Below are 22,251 nucleotides of genomic sequence, written 5' to 3'. Positions count from 1 at the left end.
ATGTCAAAAGAGCAAAGGTTTAGTTCCAGCACCACCATAGGATCCTCACCAGGAAACTCCTGTGCTCAGGCGGAGTTTCAAAGTCTTGAAGAAAACTCTGCACAACCACAACGTCTGCCCGTGGTGCTTTTCAAACTCGGGGAAGAAGCTGTCAATGCCCCTGCAACCACTCAGAGCAGCTGCAGAGATACGATCTCACTTATTTCATTGAAAACTCTGCAGGTTTATGAGCACAGACTTCACTGCGGGGCTGACAGGCACAAAATCTTTTTAAAATTAATAATGGTTACATTGCATAGCTGAAAGCTTTTCTTTAACAGGTATAATTCGGCTTTTTCCCCTCCTTTGGGAACTCTGACTTTAAGTAGGTAAGAACCTTGAAGCTTAAAAAAAAAACCAACCCCAAAAACCCACACAAACTTTTTTTTTAAAAATTGCTAACAGACTGAAACTTTAGTCTATCAAGTTTAAGCCTGAAGCCATTTTAACCCCTGAAAATAGGGGTCCTTAATGGAAGTACTGATATCCCCCTAACTGTAGCAGCAGATGCTTCTATTATAAAGATTATTTCATGTCCTGATCAGTTCCAGTTTAAGATTATTAAACACAATTTCTTCTTGTTAGTAGTAAGCCCTTTTTTTTTGTCCCCCCGCCCCCTTTTTTTTGCCATTCCTCACATCAGTGCATTAACAACTGCACACAGCTGCCAGAAGACTAAGCTGGTGTTTTTAAACAGTTCTTACCAGCTTTCTTCCAGATCTCCTCTGGCACGTATCCAGACGCAGGCCTGTGAAGGAATTCCCGATGCGATTCTGCAGGAGGAGGGGGTGCGGAGGGAAAAAGAAAGAGCATGTAAGCAATGCTTGCTTGTTGAGAACAGGACTTACAGAAATACCTTTTCCCTTTACTTATCGCTCAGACAAAAAGAATCACATGAAGTTTTTCTCGACTCAAAATAAAACGATGCTGTGGCCGTAGCTCATGAATGTCACATAGACCAGATCAACGTTTAGGACTCAAATGCCTCATCTCAAGCCAAGCTGAGACTAGTTCGCTTTATTTTTATTTTACAGAGTTTCAAGGCAAGTCCATATGACAGTTTCCATGCTTTTAAGGCTGGCTTTGCAACACCAGCTGAGGGAGTAACATGCTTCATCCTTTTTATCATTATGTTTATGAAAAGGAAGAAGAAAGAGGGCGACAGTCCACATTTCGCACTTGTGCTCCGTGAGAACAGAATGGCTACTGACGAGCGGAGATAAAAGCCAAGATGTCATTCCAGTGATCAAATAAGCTGTCCACAGAAAAAGAAAGGGGTGTTTCTATATTCAGAGCTACGCTTTCCTCTATCTGAGCTCATGTTGGCAACTGTAGCTGCTCGAGTTTGAAAAACAGAACCTTTAACTTTAGGTTAAGCCCCTAAATACATATGCTGCCAAACAACCTCACTGGAGCTGAAGCTCGTAATTCACCCATATATTTCAATCCCATTTTGACAGCTTTTCCCCCCCTCCTCTTTTTTTAAAGGGTTTAACCTCTGGGCCTGAGCCTAAGAGCTCTGAAATCAGCAAGATCCCTTCCACACGGACTTCAAAGACACAAGATCAGAAAATACAGAAAGAAAATTCACTTTGGCCTGAAATTTAGCATACAGACTCTCAGCAGATGAAAAGCTGCTCTTTTTAAATACAATGTAAAACCCGATTAACTGTTTCTCAAAGTAATAGAGGAGAAAATAAAAAAAAAGAAAAAACATAAAGGTAAGGTCATTGCCATGATGAATATTGCCTGTGTGACCAAATTCAATTGTCAAAATAAAATCACTTGATTTATTACATTAGAGATGAGGTTTGCATCTTTTTAGAGATCTTGCTAGAAATTAAACATCCTGTTTGATGTCCGAGTTTGAAACATAACGAAAGTACATGTCATTCTTTGAAATCTTTTACTAAATGTATTCATTTTTGTATCTCAAAGTTATTATTTGCTAACTTGGTCAAAAAGTAGTATTTATAGGAAAAAGGTTGAATCATTAGGTTTTGCAAATTGGTTTTTACACCACCATCCATATGCATGCCGTGCTGTTTATATACAGTAGGCTACAGCAACTTAAAATAAATTTACAATATGATGTTTAATACTGCAGACAGCTAACAGAGGTGGAAATGACCGGGGCCATTTCAGCTACGCAGAAGCAGGGAATCCCAGTCCCTGCGCACTGTTCCACAGATGCAGTTTCTAGCACATGAATCTGCAGACACCAGCGGGGTAGACTGAATCTTCCCATCTGACAGGCAGCTGAGCGGATTTCCCCAGCTCTTCTGTTTGTCACTAAAGTATGGGATGAAAATAAACCGGATTTTTGTAGGCAGAATTTCACACCTCTCGAGCATAAAATGATGGGGGGGCAGGGTGTGTGTGTGTGTGTGTATGTAAATGTGTGTGCAAGATTCTGCAAAACAGCTATTTACATGTGTTTAATTGACATGACAGAGGACTTCAGACCTGATGCTGAAAACAGGAAAATTCTCGTATCACTTGGCTCATATGATTCTGGAGATGACATATATCATTGTGTACACTTCTCGCATCCCCTGGAGGCTTTTAGACTTACGGGAGCAGTGCCAGTTCAGTCAGGGACAGAGGCAGCAGCAGAAAACATTGCTTGGAAGCTCAGGAAAACTAAAGGCGAAAAATTAAAACCTCTCTTATTTGCTTTCCTGCAACACCTGCACGAAAAGACACAACCAGGCTCCAAATGTGGCAAAACAAGGGATTTGTTGCATTCATTTATTTTGTGTTGGGTTTTCTTGTCTGCTATTTAAGGTACCATCCACTGCAAGGGGATCGTAACTTTGATTGAAGCCCTTCACCGTGGTACTTAGTATTAAAGAGAACGTGGAGCTGATTTTTTTAGTACACGTGACTTTCCAAAAATGGAATTCAATGACATAAATGACCAGATTGCCAGCTAATTGTTAAAATTTCCAAAACATAAACATCAATCAAGCTCTTATTCCAACCACAAATTATTTACATGAGGAATGAGATCCTCTGCAAGAATTAAATCAAGAGCTTATGAGAGACTTTCCCATAGTTTGGAATGGCACACAAAAAAAGACAAGAAGCACTTAGGAAGATAATAAAAAACATATTTTCCAAGGAAGAAAAATATTACTGACATGACTATTGTTTAGTCAGTGGTGATGAGTCCATGAAAACAATCTTCTTCTGGGGGCTAATCTACAGGATATGACCAGAGGATATAAGTTGTATATATTTTTATTATTATTTTTACAGTAATGTGTGCTTCAGATTAAAAATCACAGAACTTGCTCACTAAAAGTAAACCAGAAAGATCTTAACTTGGATGTCTAGCAAACTCAAACCAAAAGTAATACTGTTGAGTGAAGTCTCTAAAATACTAAATGTAAAACCAACTGTAAAAAGCCATCATGAGGAAGAATGCACTATATTAACTGACTGACTGCAGCACCTAGAAGTCAAAGTAAATTCTGCTTGGAAGGAAACGGAATGAAATCAGACAAAATTAGGAATAACCTGAAGCGGCAAGGCAGCTCATACAGGAAAAGATAACGGAAAAGGCTTTACATGTCAGGCATAATATGAAGGTTTGTTAATGGTGAAAATGCAACAATGTTATTATGCAGAACATGGGGATGTACACTACCAAATTTACTTGAAATTCATGGCAAGGCATGGTTTGAGAGCACTTCTTGATAATAGGTCCCATTCCTACTGAACCTGATGAAAAAGCCCAACAAGGAAAATAAAAAGCACATATACGTTGGAGTAACCAGTACGTGACTGTGAAGAGCTTAAATGGAGTAAAAATAGAATAGATTTTTAAATTTAAAATGTTTTTTGAATTTTCTTTTTTAATGCGAAATAAACTTTTTGGCAAGGAAGTTGTTGGACTGGGACCTAACAACACATGAGGAAAAGACAGAAAAATTGGTCTCAGTTTCAGCCTCACATTCTATTGAACAGCAGGGAACAACATAATATATGATTTTGTAAAATATATAGAAAAAGTACTATTTTTAGTCTATCCTGGATAATTTTTTAAATAAGAAAGAAAACGTTCACCACAAAAAATCCTATTGTCACAATATGGTGCTGCGTTCCATATAAGCCCTGGTGTATTTATTTCAAGAACATATCAAATATTCATTGCCTTGTTTGTAAGAGTCAAGCTCAAAAGTGTGCCACTCAAATTAATGAAATATACAGATACAAATCTGAAGAAGTGTAATACTGAATGAGACTTCCTTGCTAACCACGTTGGGCGGGCGCGAGTTTCAAGTATTCTTGCATACATCTTTGCCCTCTAATACACTTTTGTGGTTATTAAACACTCCTTGAACACATGTGAAATTGTGTTAAAAATATAGTTGTGTTTTCATTTAAAACAAATAAAGAAAGAAAAACCACGCAGGTACCAAACTACTGAATCATCCTCAACCAAGATCAAACTTCCAATAACTAGCAGCGAGAATTTTTCTCTCTTTTATGCCAACTATGAAGTATTTTGGGAAGCATGACAGTAGCAAAGGTGGTATAAGGAATGGATAAAAGTGACCCTAGTCCCAAGGAGGTCAGAAATGAACATTGAGAATACAAATGCGCAATATTTCTACAGCTGTAGCCCTACCTAACAGCATGCAATTCAGTACGCCACAATCCAGCCCAAACCTCCCATGCAGCGAGTAGATTAAGACCAATAGTTAATATCATCAGTGACCAGTATTACAGAGGCTTTATATTCTAGGATTACAAGTTATAGATGTTACTGTGGTATTCACAGCGTTCTCATTAGCTCATGTTGAGAATATCATGCATATCACAGCAATGCTGATTATCTGCAAATGGCAAAGGAAAGATTTTATAATCGCAGCATGAACAGACATATATCGGCAGGAATGCCCTGGCTAACACGGGAAGTATGAGGGTGAACAACCTTTGATTAAATATAAACTAGCCCTGAAAGGGTTAACATTTAAAAATGTATTAAGAAATGGCTAACCTATGTCTTTCTGACAAATTAATATACTTCTGAGAAACCTGGCTTCCTGGGGCAAATCCTGCAGGTATTGGCACTCTTCAGTTGGAGATTTCAAACTCTGTTTTGTAAGATTTCCATTCAGATAAATTCAACAGACACAAAATATCAACATCGCTGCAGACCTTCTGATGTGTGCCTACACCACTTATCTAGAGCCACAGCTGCACTCAATAAGGTTATAGATCTTGTTTATAACCCACAATGTTGAAGAACCCTCATCTTTAATTTATCTGACTGTGTGTATTTCAGTATACAGTGTCTGATATGTGTAATTATTCACTATTAGGATGAAAGTTGCAGTCCTGCTGCAGTATGTAGTACTGAAAATCTTCAGCAGAAATGGAGGAGTCGGATGATGTATTATTCACTTCATAGACCATCACAGCTCATCAAGTGAATATATATAAAGTCTGAGTCATTTTTAGACTTTCATAAACATGTATTATTCAGACTGAAAAGAATGGACCCATCTTACCTTCAACACAGTCTCGGAGAATAATGAGAGCTTGTAACCTGTTGTAGCTGGCTAATGCGTGTATTGGATTAGACTGCATTAAAATGAATGATCAAATATTTCACTTGATTTCTTAATCAAAAATCCCAACCAAAAAATATTGATCAGATTCTGTGAACTGTCAAGCTCAACATTATTTACAGGGATGTCAAATTAAAAGAAGCACAAAAATCTTTGGCAGAACAAAAGATCTGCTGGTTCAAAATGACGACCAGAATTTTCTTCAATTTCTTTTGGACTCAAACTATATATGTCAAATTTCAGCTCAGAGTTTTTCAGCAAGAGCTATCTATGAAGATTGTGGCATAATGTTTATAGTGAGAACTTATCACTTCAGTGATGATATTTTAATCTTAAAGAAAAAGAAACAAAGGCACAGACAATGTAGCCATATGGCCCTCTTTTTTTTTTCCTCTTGCTAGTGGAGATGACAAAATGGATTTAAAGGGTGGATTACCTTGTTTAAAAAAAAAGTACAAAGGGGAATCACTGACATTTAGATCCCTACAGCAAAAAACAATATTTACATGTTGTGGCACTTTAATTAAAATATTGGAGGAAATTTCCAACCCATTCCTCCTCACTTCAAAACTAAAATAAAAAGCCCTACGCAGAACAGTGTCTCAAGGCTCACAGACACCACTTCAGTTCTATCATACCTCTGAATGTTAAGAATTTTCATTTTGCTAACTCGATCACTACCAGATTTGAGGAAATATAAGGATTACCTTTTCACAGACTCCAAATTATTTTCTGCCTTACATGTCAAGACATAGAAGCATTTCTTATCGATATTTACAACTGACATGGATGCTACATCACTAACAAGACCCAATTTTCATATCTATGAGTCTAGAGAAGTAGTTTTTAAAGCCAAATAACCAAAATGGATGTGTTAAAATTGAAATGGACTCACTCCAACCAGTTCAGTTGTACCCACAGTACTGCAGAGGTGACTGGTGTGTCCAGTGCCAAAGGCTGTCCTGTATAATGTCTTTTTAAGCAGACAGACTTTGCTGTTTTCAAGACTTCATCTTGACAAGCACACAAACAAAATGATAATATAGGGATTTAATTGTATGTTTGATCTTCATTTTATTGTTTGTTGCTGTTGTTATGACTATTTTTCTTGGAGTGTACTACTATCTGTGAAGTTTTGATGAATGTCTTGAGTTCCAGTTTCTTTGAGGAAATCATAAAAACTCAAGTTTCCTTTCTTTTTTTTAACCTACTAACTATACTTACAAGCACCGTGGCCCAGCTCTTTTTGCATCACAGCTTTACTAGAAAAGGGTGCCACTGCTTTTGATCTAGGGGCTTCCTCACAAGTGTTCTTCCCGAAGCTGCAGATGTGATCAACATTTCAGATGCCATATTTATGAGTCTTTCTTTACATTACATTTAACACTATTCATACAAGCCATTACCTGAATGCTTCTTTCTGAGAAGGGCTCCTCTAGGGACTAGACTGATTAGTGAAGTTGGGAACAGCATTTCCACAACCCTTCTTTTCACTGACTGAGGTTAATTTATAGAGCTATTGGCTCAGATCATTTGACACAAACAACAACAACAACAAAAAAGGTACATTTGTTATCAAGAGGCACTAAATATTACAGTAAGAATTCTAGAGATTTACCAAGAGGAAGATGGAGAGCACATTAGTTTTGTTTTTCTGATTTTCTATTTGCAATTAAGTAAGTTGTGGATTTAATAAGTTATTCTTAAGGGCAAAAGGAAAACACAGCTTTAAATAAAATATAGTTCAAAATAACGCACACATTCAATTCTACTAATGACCACAGTTTTATGATGATTTTAAGTAGATGGCATTCGATATGGACAAGTTATTTTTTTAAAGATAAATATTAGACAAGCAATCATAGTTTGTTGTTCTGTTCATAAGAGAAGAGAACAATACAAAGGCATCGCCAAGATGCATTTCTTTACCACGCCTGCTGTAAAAGCAAGTGGATAGGGTAGAAGCAGGCCAACTTATTAATAAACTACAGAAAGCCTACAAAATAAAAGCTTGTTTTTATACAGCAGAGTCATCATGGAGGAGTTGTGTGTGACTATTGTGTGAGTGTGACTATGAGATCTGCAGGGGGTGAAAGTCCAACTGCTTGGTCTGCTCCTTGTAAGTGGGCTTTGCAGCTTGAGCTGTGTAACTACACAGTAAGCAGTACCCAAACTAGCTCAGAAAACACCTGCGTGAGCTGCAGCGCTGGACACAGACCTGGGAGGATCATGTGTGCAGGGCTGTGGGCATCCCAGATCTTATGCAGAAACCAGGTACAGCTAAGAAGAGCCCATATCTTTGTATCTCCCTTCATTTCCTTAGAAAAGACAATTTTCAAGTTAAGTCTTGGAAGTGACAGTCTGTCCTTCCATCCCACCACTGTCAGGTATTGCTGAATGGAAAGCAAGTTATCATGGAGCCCATCAAGCCATTTCACATGTAAACATGACTATTAGGGCATAAGAATTACAGTTAATTCAGTTGTCACAAAGGGGAGTATTTTGTCACTGTCACAGCTGAAACAGGATCAATAAAGAATTTTTAATGAGGATACTGTACCTAATGTAACTGGATCTGGATTCACTGGACTCTGCTGTCTGGAATGACTACTGCTGCTGTTACCACCTTTTTTTAAATCTTCCGCATCACTGTACCGCCGTATCCAGTAATTAAGCTCCTCACGGTCTGCTTCTTGACATCGCCGTAGTACAGTGAGAGATCGCCTAGTTTTTTCCACCATGTCCATTATACAATTTAACAGCTATTCACAGTGATGGATGGAGCAGAGAAAGAAAAAAGAACATTTTATTCATAAACTGACAGAAAAATAAAGAAAACTTTAATGTGTCAAGTGCCTGGGTTTTAAGAATGAAGAAGTCTCTCCCTCTTATTTCAAATACAGCTGAAAAATTCCAGCTTTGCTTTTAAGAATGACAATCCCTTCGTGTTTTAACTGGCGTTCCTAAACTGTACAGGTACAGATTTCTAGGGGAAAGGGAGAAGACAAGGAGGAAAAGACTGAATTGACTGCAGTCCCACCATTAGTATCACACGGCACCACAGAGAACAGGAGATCTGGTCCAGAACTGATGCCTACAAATGCTATAAGAGCCAATAAATTCAAAGAAAAAAATCCAATCCACCAGCACTAAGGGTGAAGGTCATGTGTTCCAGATCCAGGGTTTACGGAGCAGTGTCCGCTCCCCTTTTGGCAGTCTGTAATATTTAGGATACTGCAACAGGCATTTGAACAGCAAGGCCTAATATGAGCTACCCAATGGGGAATATCAAGCCCCTACATTTAATCACCAATGTTTTCAAAACTTATCCAGGGATTCAGATTTGTTTTAAAAGAAAAAGTTTAAATTCCTGTCGTAGAAGGGCTCCTTTCAGACAATTATACAAGGCAAGAGTACATTTAGCCCTTACATGGTCAAGGTGTTTCCACTCTTCTGCCCATTCTCTGTCTGTTAGCCTATGATCAATCATTTCTTCTTGACGTGTGCCATGCAACCCTGCCAAAAAGGAGCAAATCATGTTTACAATGTTGGGAGTCCTCTAGGGGAAAATAAAGAAGAAAAAGAGCCTATCAGACAAATATATGATACATTACCTGGTCCAGTATCAGGAATGCCACCACAAAAATAAATGGATGCTTAAAAACTTTGCTCTGAGTTCTCTAGCACTTTTCCCCACACAAGATGCTACTGGTTTACAAAATTTAATGTCTTCAATTCTGGAAGTTCTGTAGGCTGCAAGAGGACTCCTCAAAAATGGGCATCACCCTTTCTGACTATACACAATTAATAATATAATATAATATATGATTTTTCATTTGCACTACTTGAAGTCGTCAGCAAGACAATTATTTGGTAACTCAGTGTATCGAATACTAGTTGTACTTCAGAGAGTTCAAAAAGTATTAGTATAAACTCAATGTTATTTCACTAAATGCAGTAATTACTACCCTGTCAACAGAGAGCATCATTAAAGGTTCATCCCCTCACAGATGTTTAAACAACATGTGGTTAAAATGTAGCACATAGAGCAGCTGACAAGATGATACAACCAAGCCAGTATTTATTATCAACACTCAAGAGGAACTGACACTTGCCCTTTGTTTAGCCACCTCTGTAAAGATGCTGAATATTTGTAAATGTTCCTCTTTTACTGAAGATTTGCTTAAAACACAGAAGAATAGTAAGTGAAGATGTGAAGCAAGCCAGGCAAATCCAAGAGCATCAGAGATCTCATTAAACCAAAATGTGCTGCAAAGGGTAGCCCTGCGTGGGGTGTGGTTGGTGCTTCTGCCGTTTGCATCCTCTGCAGACATCCCCACGCCGCCGCAGTGCACTCCTGAGATGTCACACACGAGAGGCTTCTCCAAAGGCTTTCCTCTAGTCTGAGCTGAAATCAAGCTATATCGATGGTGTTACTGTCAAAGAAAAATAAAAGGATCTACCTATCCTTGCCTGCCAAACACCTGAGTGTCCATGTCATCTACGCAGCTGTGAAAGCACGTGTTCCTCCTCCTTCTGACTCTCTTGCTTTGGAGTATAGCAAAGACAAAATTCAATCCATTTTTACAAATATAAATCTGAAATAAGGCCATTAGAAGCAGCTAGGCGGACAAACACCTATAAAGGCCACATCTGAACGGAAGGTATATTTAATCAGGAAAAAAAAAAAAGTGTTCAAAATACAGAATATAATTACAAGGAGAAAAGAAACCTAAAAAAAAAAAACCCCAAACTACAAACTAATGCAGAAAATCAACATGCCTTACCCATAGGTCTGTTTCTGTCCCTGAGGTCCCTGTGGTTGGGGTGTCTGTATGAGTCCCTGTAGTGGTGGGCAATGGCCATATCATCCAAACGATAATGCTGAGGTGGAGGTGGGGTGGGATGAGGCAGACCATTGGGCTGATAAGATAAGCCATTATTTGGACTGTACCGCTGGCCTGGGCTAATAGTGCAGGGCCGCTTGCTTGGATGCTCTGAGTGCAAAGGCTCTCTGTCAAAGCCGTTTTCTTTGGTTCTGAAAAACAAAGCAAAGGAACTTTAATTCACTTAGCGAGCAGAGCTGCTCAGGAACACACACCCCCACCTACATGTGCAGCTTCAGAACTAAAGCTTGTTCTTTCACTTCGCTCCAAGCGTGTGGTGTTGCAGAACGTTTCATAACACTGCTTATTCAAAATATACAAAGGACACATTCACGTTGTCTAACTATCCCTGTGACTTGAGAAATACTAGCAGGGTGAGCCTGCTGATGAAGCGGCTTAAAGAGTTGGGCTGGAGAGTGAGCAGCATTCACTGAAATCACCCGCTGGTGGGATGGATACACAAGTAATTGCAGAGCTGAGACAATCAACTGATACATGAAGCTACAGACTGAGAAATTCCTACTTTCAGTAGTGCTATAGTGATTAGGGGAAATTCGCAGTTAAAGAAATGTGGGTTTCTGTAAGAGGAGAGCATACAGTCTTAAGGTAGTGCACCTTCAAGGTTGGTTATACGTAATGCCAGGCTGAGTTCCCATCAAGATCCATGTCATACTGAGACTTTGGGCAAGAATGACTCTAGATGATAAGAAATGCTTCCTTCAGAAATTTTTGTACCATCTGGGCTATTTCAGTCAAAGGTGCTATGCCTGTCATTAATTTTGCAGGAAGATGTGGTTAGACTCAAGTCCTCAAAAACGTTCAAGATTTTCCACTCCATTACTCTTAGACAGGGGTTTTATGCTCAGGTAACCAGGTAACTCAGAGTTACCAGGGAGGAGGGCAGTTTTTTACGTTATAGATAATCAGTTTCATTCCTAATCAGCTATTTCCAAAGAAGCCTCTACTTTGGACCTCCACCCAAGAACCTAGATCTCACACTAAATTCATTTGCCATTAAAATAAAAAAAAGAAAGGCTAGAGTTACTTCAATAGGTTCACAGGTCCTTTTAGGGAAGCTTTGTTTCATTGAAGTACGGGGGTTTTACTGGAATAAACAAAACCTACAAAATATTAGCTTCAAACAGAAAGGTTGTTAGATATAAAGATCGCAAACTGTTGAGGTTGCAGCCCTCCCTCCAAAAACCTTTACTAAACAGTTGATATATTCCAGACTTTTTTAAAGAGAACTTTCTCTTTTGTGATTTACGGGTGGCGTAATAGATCTTCCTAGTAATAACGCAATTTTTTATCGCTTTGTCAGGAAGGTAAATTTATTCAATTTTCGTGTTTGCCCAGTGTTAAAACCAACTGCCTTTCAACAAACCCTCCCCCACAAACCAACCAACCTCGAGGGGCTGTCTGTGGAAAAACACTCAATGAATCAACTGTTGCCCCTCAGTAGGTTCTCCTTCAATGTCAATGAGAGGAAGGATGAAACCAAATCTTTGTCAATATCCACTGGGAGACAGAATCAAAGTAAGAGCTTGCAGTTACCAGCAGGAAATGAAAAGATGGGTTGGCACAGTTTTCAGGAGTAAAGAGATTTTCCAGGGACCCCACCACAGTCACTGATGCCAGAGAAGCTGCAGGTATATGCATTTTATTATACCTTAACTTGGCAAAGAGGGGAGAATCTTTCACCAATACAGCTGTTCTAATTTTGGGCAGAGGTATAAAAGACATACTTTGTTAAAGTGGAGTATGTACCTTGTTCCAAAGCAAACACAGAATGGCTGTGAAAACTCCTAATCAGGAAAACCTGAGGACCATCATATATTTTTAATGATTTTTGGCATGTTGGAACTGCTTGCAGTAACTCCCAATGGGTAACGATGTTTTTGACTTTTCTCCAAGACAAGTTTTGTATTTAGTTGCTGGTGTGTGTTTCCTTTGCACATATTTACTCAAACTCTACATCCAGGTCTTTCAAATGGTGAAAATACTATGCAAGCGAAATGTGGACTTTCCTGTACGTACGAGCCAAGCTATTCAATTTGCCAAAGTTCTTCACTGTTATAGTTAGAATGATCTCTAACAAAGATGGGGGGAAAAAAATCAGAAACTGTAAATAATTAAATAACTTAATTGACTTTTTTTGATCACTCAGTGTAGGAAAAGCAAGCCAGAAAAGCGTGACAAGTAGGAATCAAGTTTTCCCTTTCTTAACTATAACTGGATGTTAAAATCCCATATTTTCATACAAATATACATATTTGCACTTTATTGTACAGGTACTTCTTAGAAATGCTTTATATTTAATTAACTTAACTGGAATGAACTGCATTAGCTTGGACAACACACCAGCATATCCATTTTCATCTAGAACCCTGCATTTAACTAACATACAAATTAACATTACCATTGAAAACACATTTACTGAAATTAAATTCCTGGTTTTGCTATTATACTGGATAATGGCTGTTGAGTCTTTTCTGGGTGTTGAAATCTTAATTCTACAATTTGTTGTTATATTTTCTGCACTGGCCAAATTAACAACTTAGCAGAATAGCAGAATGAGGCTGCATATAAACTCATTTAGTGTTTTGACCACATAAAGTACATAAAAAAGTAACAACTTCCAAAGTCTCATCTGAACAGGAATCAGTGGCAAATTTACTATATCTGAATATACCGAATATAGTGATAAAAAGAAGTCGAGTACTGAAGAGTGCCATAATTCAGATACCCTGAACTCAACCTACTATTCTGCTTCTGATCTCAGTCCTACTCATTCTTCCAGGTCTCACCCCCTTGGGAGAGCAGCATTTCCCTGGGTGCCTGAGGAAGCACTCCTGTGTCAGGGTAACTGGCAGACCTGTGTGAGTACTAGTTCCAAATCCAAATCCCCTACAATTTTAATCTGATTTCATCTGATTTTTATGTGATCCATCTGATTTTTGCAAAGCAACAACAAGCTGTAAAGAGGAAATAACATTAAAAGTGTAAGAAGCCTGACACGTTTTCTTGTTTTTCTCTTTCTTGCTCCTGTTGGTCACATTTTCCTTGACGTGCACATAAATCAGCACTGTCATTTGGAAAATTTGCAATATGATAAAGATGGGGTCCTTCAGCTATAAACATGCAAGGGGTCACTTCACTTGGAGCCATGATTTACTCAGATTAAAGACAGCAGAACAGCTACTAGTCATTAGTCTGCACCCACTTAACATATTTTATGTTGTTTGTAAGTTATCATTTAATTTTTCAATTATTGCAATTTATGGATAATTTCCTGGGTAGGAAATCTGACCACACAAAACTGCCTTGGCTGGAAAATTAAGTTTCACCTGATCAAGAGTATTACACCAATTTCAAAGAACACTGAAGTCAGCTTGCAAGAAGCAGGCAAAGCTGTTCATCTGCTATTAGTGCAAAATACTTTGACTGAAATTTTACTTCCACCAATAAAGTCTTGATGACTGAAGATATGATAATGCTTTGTTGGAATAAAATACTTATTTTGTTTATAATATTATGTTATAGAAATGATTACTATTTTCCTTGCTAACGGTTCATATTAAGTAAATTTGTTTAAAATTCCTCATAATTTTTCATGGCTTACAAGGGGTATAGAGCATCCTTCACCTTATTGAGATGTGGAGAAACTTCTTAAAATAAAAGGATTTGCCTAACAGAATTATCAAAGTCAGTCCCTGTTTCCAGTTACTTTCAATATGAATTCATCACTAGGAAAGCCAAGGGTACAGCAAGCACAGCAGCACTTTCTAAAGTCATAAAACAATCATGGCCACTTCTGTTTTGTAGAGATATCCCAACAGATTTTTTTGCTTAAAAATGCCCTATATCCACTTTGTAGGCAGCTGTCATAAATACAGTCACTATATGACATGCTCATGTGCCATACAGCCCTTCCCAGCAAGCTCAAAGGATGTCTAATTGGCAAAGACTTTTGTACTTAATGTGTTTAAAATCATGTTATTTATAACTAAGCGTTCATTCACCAAAATAAAAACTCACATTGGTCCAAGTTCCTTTGCTTTACTACAGTAGAATGTAAACTCCAAAAGTTGTAAACAAAATATAGTGAACGCTTTGTTCATGACATGGCATGAACAAATTACCAAAATGTGTTGTCTCCTCAGGTGTCAGTTTTTCTCTCTTGCAGTGACTGATGGTTCCCAGTGTTATTACAGAAACAGATTGATCTTTTTAATGAGCTAGTTTAATAGACTCCAAAATCTCACCGTGGCTGCTCATCCGTGTCAGACCATATGCACCAAGAAAACATTCAGTAAAACACGAAGCTCTGCTGTCAGATTGCTCAATAAAACCTCACATACAGTAGATTCGGATATGCAGATAAATAACCAGAACTGGAAAATGCATATGCAAAAAAGGTTCTGAAATTATAAGCAGAAAAAAATTACTGTATGTGGATTTTAACAAAAAAACATGAGGTGGATGTGGTTATGTGCAACACACACGTTGCACTTCCTTTGCCTAGTCCCTTACTGTATTTTACCTCTTTTGCAATCAACGATATGCAGTTAACCGTGCATAAAAGAAAAATGTAAATATGGAAGAATATGTGTATAAATATTTCTAATATATATGCGTATGTATCATATATAAACACACACATGCATCTATATACAAGATGGGTAGATAAACAGTATATATAAAAACATACACATTATATTGGGGAGCTGTGTGTGTATGTGTGTGTGTGTATATGTATATATATACACATATAAAAAATATCCCTTGGGAAGTGAGTAAGATACCACATTTTAGTGAGAGACATACCTCCAAATAAAACTATTTCAACTGCATTTATTTCCCCTGGAAAGATGTTGCCTTTTAGTCTTTTTTTTCCATATTCTAGTAACAGAGTCACAGCAAACCCTCTTCTTAAAGGATGTCTCATATCTTCCACTGTATTTTTATTAGTATATTTGAAAACCACTTAGATATCTGAACAAAAGGTATATTTATTCCCAGATGTTTCCTCCTGCTCCTCTGTAAACAATTAAAATAATTAATAGTGTAATGAGTATAAAGCCAGACAAGTATTTGGTTTCAATACTCAATCTGGGCATGCTCTGACTCTGAGGACGGTCTTTTGTGGGTGATTTACTTGCATTATCCAAATTTAAAAGTATGCAAACTCCCATTCAGTAAATTTAAGAATCTTTCCAACAAGATCTTGTTCTTTTTACTAAATCTGTGGTACAAATGTCCTTGAATGCATGAGACAACTCCACGGAACTCGGGTCAGCCAAAACTATCATATGAGTTTATTTTTTTCTGTGTAACTTTAATCTTAGTCAATAGAGACACAGGTGTGACTAACCAGCGACAGGGCTGTTTAGTACCGCAAAAAAACAACTTATTTTTTCAGCTCAAGGCACCATCCCAATGGGTGAGTTGGACAGTCTTTCCAGGTCTTTCATGACAGCAATGAATTTCAGGGTCAAAAAAGCATGTTCTTTTCTGAAACGCCACTTCCGCAGAACTGAGGACCCTAATTTCAAGCAGCAAATGACAGAGACTGCGGGTTGATAGCTCTGGCACCTCGGAGCATGCCGGCCAGTGGGACACCCCACATCACAGCCCCTCCCTGGGCCCCGGGAATTCAGACCCACAGCACTGGAAGTTAAACTGTCTACCTCCCGCCCCAAAAGCTACGTTACTATGTGGAGAGGAAATGAAGGCTCCCCGAGCTGGATGCAGCCTAAGAGAGACCTCAGTCGTGGAGGCAAAGGCACTTGCTCGTGAGCAGACATTTCTGAGTTTCAAGAGCACCTATGTATTTTAACTAAACGGAAACACTGAGGAAAAAAGAAACATACACCAGACTTACGTCCCTCTAGGTCTAGGCCTCCATTTTAATTAAAAGATGAAGGTTGATTTTAAAATCTAACATTATTCTGATCTGCAGTCCTCTTACAGGCCATTCCTATGTCCTTTTTGCTCTAAGACTAATACGAGGTCTTTTCATTCCTAAGTTCTCGTACCAGTTTTTACCTGCACCACCCATACCCTCCCACACAACCGCGACTGCAGCTACCATAGGTGAGACTGTACTTATTACAAAATAATCAAAATTCAACACTGTCAAACTGGGTCTCAAAGCAGGGGGTAGTATTATTCCAGAATGCTAAGGAAGAAAAACAAAGGAAATATTTTATTGCCCATTTTTCCTTTGTGACCTTATGGAAGAAGTGAGTAATACTGCGCTCTATTAGCAGGGAAAAAAGTGAGGTAGGGCTGTCAGGAGAAGGCACATCCCTCTTCCCCTCTGTATTCGCTGCCAAACAAGACCTCACAGGCTTATGAGATAATTCAATGTGTGTCCATCTGCTTGTAGGAAAAATACTGTGCCTGCTACTGACACTGGTCTACAACATGCTGATATTTAAGTTATTCACAAGATGCGCAAGATTCTAAGAAGCCTTTTTAGTAGACGTTTTGGTACACCACTCTGCAAAGACTGAGGATATGCAGCAGAACTGCCCCAGGGAGCTGTATTTCAGCTTTGGAAATGTTATCTTTTTGCACAGAGTAAGACACTACATGGAAAATGTCTGAAAATTAATCATCTTTCTCGAATGCGGTTAGCAGGTTTGTGTTAACACCGGTGGCTGTTTCAGTTTGGTGTAGTTGTCAGGAAAAAATGGTGAAAAGAGGATACATGGAAAAGGGCTTCTCTGCTGGTATCTTTATTATCTTGCTGGTCCATAGGGATTTCCCTGAAACACAATCTAAAGCAAGCTCATTTCAAATACTTTCTCATTTTTGTCTATCTAATGGCTACACTAATTTTTACTGTTCACTTCTGGCTATCAACTTAATGTTTTACTATGCAGATATTTTCAAGATCTTGCACCTACATCATCAATATCTCACTTTCATATATGCAAAAATTTTTGATGTTGAATTTTTGTCTACCAGCCTCATGAACTTTCAGACTTTGTTTTCTCCGTGTGATATCATGGCCTGTCCCTACACAAAAATGTCACCTGTACGAACCTGCAAGACATCTTGACTTTGCAAATCTTCATCTTTTTTTTTCATTTAAAAGATACCTAGAACACTTGCCATACCTTGTGCATGCAGGTAGTAGCATTTGGTAGAAATAGCATTATAAAAGTTTTCCACACTATAAAATCCATGGCAAACAAAACTAAAAAAATCCAATACTTGGGCATCCCAAAGGTAGTATGTATATGCTAGCTGAACTTCTAACACTGTCACAAGAAGACAGTTAAAAATAACCACAAGAGTCATTTTCTTGTAACACAAAATAAATAACTTTATTCAAATAAGAAAAAGAGAAAACTGTTCCATATCCCTAAAGCTACCATACTTTGCACACGCGCACTCGCTCGCCCTGTTTCGGCACAGACTCTTTCTCAGCTCAACAATAAAACAGATTTCAGTGAACATTTCTCCTGTTTGGAAGAAATATCCTTGTGCATATTGGATATATGGACATGGAAACAAACGTAGCATAGCAAAAGGAGTCAAAGCCCTGACTGCGCTCCGAAGCTTGCCTTGTACTTCCCAATATAAGTGCCTAGCCACTTTCCCCATATTTAATGTTCAATCCAACAAAACCTCAATTACAAAGAACATGGAGCTGGAGCGATCTGCTGCTCATCACTTCATGCTGCAGAGAAACACTATGCGCTATATGGCACGAGCTACTTCTACGAATGGACCACAGCATGTCCTCAGGCAATGTTGCTGCCTGAGTCAGTGTGTGCATGTATCTATACATCTAGATATATACACGTGCACGCACACATACACAAAGGTAATTTGGCTATTACACAGCTGTAACGAGGGCAGGACCTGCACCCAGGGAACACCACCCCAGTTCCCCCCACGCACCCACCCACACGCCCCCCCTTGCTAGCGGAGCTAACGTTCGACCCACGGGACATTTCCGAGCGGGGTGTGAAAGGCACGGCGGTGCTCACCTGTCTGGAGTTCGCCTCTTCCCGTTTTCGTTCACATCGAGAAGCAGCTCTGAGGAGTCAACAGGTGAGGTGGTGCTGGCATCCAGAAGCAGCTGTTCGTGCTGGGCGAGGTACTGGGCTGGGTTCTGCTTGGCTAGCCTTGCACAGTGCAGCAGCTCCCGCTGCAGCAGGGGCAGATTGGCCTGCAAGAGCGTTGCACACGTTAACGGGACGGCTTGCACGTAGTTTCAACAGAGACGAAGCAGAAAACTCAGAAATCAAAGGAAAGCCTGCTCTGGGGTGAACCTGTTGCAAGCATCCTCAATTAGGTTTGTTGTGGTTAGCTGCCTGAAAGCAGGCAGCCTCTTTATGGGGTCAGGTCATGGCTGTGGTACATATGCATGGAAGGATGGGAGTTTACTTATGAAAATGGAAAATAAAACTGCAAATACTGTGAGAAAACTAGGTCTGAGCTCCACATCTTTAAAAGGGGAAAAAGCCCTGGCTGACTTCATCTCCCTTCGTACTATTCAAAACCTGAGTTCCTATGGAGCAGTAGTTTTCAACAAGTGTCAAAGCTTCTTCAATATTTGTTTCCCATTCAGACTGCAGTTAGTACTTAGAAATTGTTTGAAACCACAGGATCTGTGGCTCTAGAAGTTGCCTCAGTCACCATCCTTCAACAGCCTTGAGAAGAACAGGATTGCCCTCAGCTTTCCCACTACACTTGCAGTTACACATTAAGATAAAGATTATAACAAAATCTCATGTTCGGGAGCTTCAGCTAATCACTCAGAGAGCTATGACCCTCCTCCTAGCCAGATGGAGCTCCAAATATTTTTAACCTTCCTCTCAGGGCCCCACTGGGACTTGGGTCATGGGCTAGAGAGTACCAGGACTCTGACACAGAGAACTGAAAATGCTCATTGATCCCCAGGGGCATGTTTTGTCATGCTTAGTCACACTTCCTGCTAGATTTGGGCCCAAGGTGGAACTGTATGTCCTTTCCACTGGAGGAGATAGTTACGCATCCTGGGAAACATCTTCTTTTCTTTGCAGCATGTGCATACTTCGATACAAACATAGTCCAGTCATTTCTTACCTACTTATTTGTGCCATAAGGTGATCTGCCCCAACCTCTCTTATTTATGCCAAGTGCACAACGATTTGTTGCCTGGGGATTTTCAAGTAGTGGATTAAATTCCATGACCTTTAGCAACCAGAGATAAGACAAAGAACTCCAATGGTCCCTTTGCTTTGAAATAACTCCTGTGGTGGGGTGGGAGTGGGGGGTGGGGCTGTCCTTTTTAAAAAAAAAAAAATAGAAGTCAACAAGGTTCCGAAACTAAGGTGCAGGGAATGGGGGGGGGGGGGGGGAAGAGAAAAAAAAAAAAAAAGCAGTTGTTCTGGAAAGTTTTGAGCACAGGATCTTGGTAAATTACTTTGCTAGTATTACAACAATGGCAAATGCTCTATTACATAAGAGCAGATCCACTGTGCAACAAAAAAAATGCCAGAATAGAATTAGTACATATGAAGCTTTTCAACAGTGAAAAAAGTCCAGCAATTCCTCTAACTTATTTATCTTAGGATGGGAAGACAGCTGATTGTGGAATATGATGTCTTTTCAGACCTCCACTGAACACAAATATTTTGTGAAAGTACCAAAGAAGTATTTTCTGTCAGTTATTATCTGTCACATTTTTGTCCAGGGCTACCACATAACCGAGAGAGATATTGCTTTTGTGAGCAGGGTTTTGCACTTGTTTTAATCTGATTGTTATTTTTTAAAAGCTCACACAGCATCCAAGACATCCAACTACCTGAACTGCCTCACGTGGCAGAAAATGATTGGAGAAGTTTATATGTATTTACAAATAAATATCTAGATGAAATAACAGGATCAGACCTGGGATTTTAATAGTGGTACATACTTGGAAGATGTATCATCACATCTCAGCACTCCTGTGAGGTAGAAATACGAAGTCCCCACTTTGCAGTTGAGCAATTAAAGAAAAACACATTTCTTTTCCTTATCCACTATCACCAACAAAAGGGACTTATTTTATACATGGACACTTCGGGGTCCTGGAGACAAACAAATTTTCAATGGACTAGCAAAGACCTTAATTTGTTTTACTTGTTTTCCTTCTCCTAAAGAAATGTTAATTCTTGCTATTTAACCATAAACATGAAGATTTGCAGTTAAAGGTATCCTTTATTCTAAATGGACTGAACATGTTTTCTGTGCACAGAACAGATGTGTATAACTTTTAATATATTTATTAAACATGGACCTACTCAGTTTCTTAATTTTTTAGAAGTTGTAGAAAACTATGAATTACATGTCTCGTCATTTAGAAGAAGACTTTTGGGTTTATAATGTCATCAAGCAACGTTCGACAAAGACTTAAAGTATTTGAAAAGATTTCGTTCAACACAACTACTATCAATCTGCTCAAGGCATTATTCTAAACAATCCTGATCAAGCCATATAGTAAAAAATAATCAGTTTATTGGAAGAAAAAGAATCAGGGCCTCTCTATGGCTAGGTCAAGTGTATAGACTGCTTCTGGTCACCATGGCCCCAATACACAACAAGGACTAGTTTTTGGGAAGCTGGTTGCAGATGAAGTACTGACATTCCCCGTACCGTAAGCAGGGAGAGATCAGGCTCCTAAGGCAACTCAGGCATACTCGGACAGACTTTGAAACCAAAATGGCCTTGGACGCAAAGCCTTATGCAGAGAGAGGTTCAGCTCTGACAGCAGAGGCAGATCTGTCAATGTGCAGTAGCACATTTCTCCCAGCATCGCTGCTGGTGCCTGCAGACAGACTTCTACATCTCTCCATGTGAGGGATACAAACCAATTCTCGACCAGAAGCCAGATATATATATATGTTAGAAAAATACTGACTGCAAACAACTATGATACTACTGGCTTACAGTCCCCTAAAATGTTGCACTTAAGAGCCTGGAATATGCTCCTACTCTTGTTTTGGATTGGACCTTACATCCTTCAATATTTAGGTAGTGCCTTAGTCTCCTCCATCAGTTTTATAATCACAGATAGGAAGAGGAGAACTTGTTTTTATCCAGCTGCCAGACCTGGTTTCCACTTTGAAATGAACTGTTCTAACCAGAAAAGAAAACATTATCTCTGCACCTGCAAAAGAAGCTATAGCTTCAAAAGGCTGGTTTATCATTTCAGTGCTCACTCTGGGTAATTAGTTAATAATTTTCCGTTGTTGGATGTTCCTAGTTTCTTCAAAACCTTAGCAACAGAAATATTTCAGTATTAGAATTTAAATTAAAAAGGTTTCATTAGACTGTAGTATAATTAGGCTTTGATGCAAGTTTCTATAATTGCAAGTTTAAATAAATTATTTACAGGCATATTTTTAAAATAAAAATATTAAAATTGAGACAAATTTTTGTTCAGAGAGCCCAAGTAACTCAAAATCATCAAATCATATATTGATACTGATGCTTAAAACAAATATGCACAGCATGTCTATTGAAAAACAGAGTGTTGGCAGTACTGAACATGTACACCATGTACTACTTAAATTTAATAGACTAAATCCTGCTTGATATTAATATAGAAAATGTGCAGAAAAATGCTCCCAGCCAATGAAGGTTTCTGCAGGTGAATGATCTTATCTTCCTCTGAACCAGAATTGGTAGAAAGATAAGCAATTCGATGACTATTCATTATCTGTAATAGATCAGCGCTCCCTGGCGTGAGGCACCGTACA

The 22,251-nt window shown here is 38.8% G+C and overlaps 1 protein-coding gene across 10 annotated transcripts in view; it reads right to left on the bottom strand.

Annotated features, from left to right (window-relative positions):
* RUNX1T1 (RUNX1 partner transcriptional co-repressor 1) overlaps positions 1-22,251 on the bottom strand; it is a 114,261-nt gene that overhangs the window by 18,596 nt on the left and 73,414 nt on the right. For all 10 annotated transcript variants that reach the window (XM_075743737.1, XM_075743742.1, XM_075743736.1 and 7 more), the window contains 5 exons: positions 18,514-18,695; positions 10,409-10,659; positions 9,052-9,137; positions 8,182-8,383; positions 744-812 (listed from right to left, as the gene is read on the bottom strand). In XM_075743737.1, coding sequence (XP_075599852.1) covers positions 744-812; positions 8,182-8,383; positions 9,052-9,137; positions 10,409-10,659; positions 18,514-18,695 — 790 coding nt within the window. The remainder of the gene's footprint in view (positions 1-743; positions 813-8,181; positions 8,384-9,051; positions 9,138-10,408; positions 10,660-18,513; positions 18,696-22,251) is intronic.

Source organism: Balearica regulorum, chromosome 2 (genome assembly GCF_011004875.1).
Source record: "Balearica regulorum gibbericeps isolate bBalReg1 chromosome 2, bBalReg1.pri, whole genome shotgun sequence".
Taxonomy (NCBI): domain Eukaryota; kingdom Metazoa; phylum Chordata; class Aves; order Gruiformes; family Gruidae; genus Balearica; species Balearica regulorum.
This window is presented reverse-complemented; position numbering and strand designations above follow the sequence as displayed.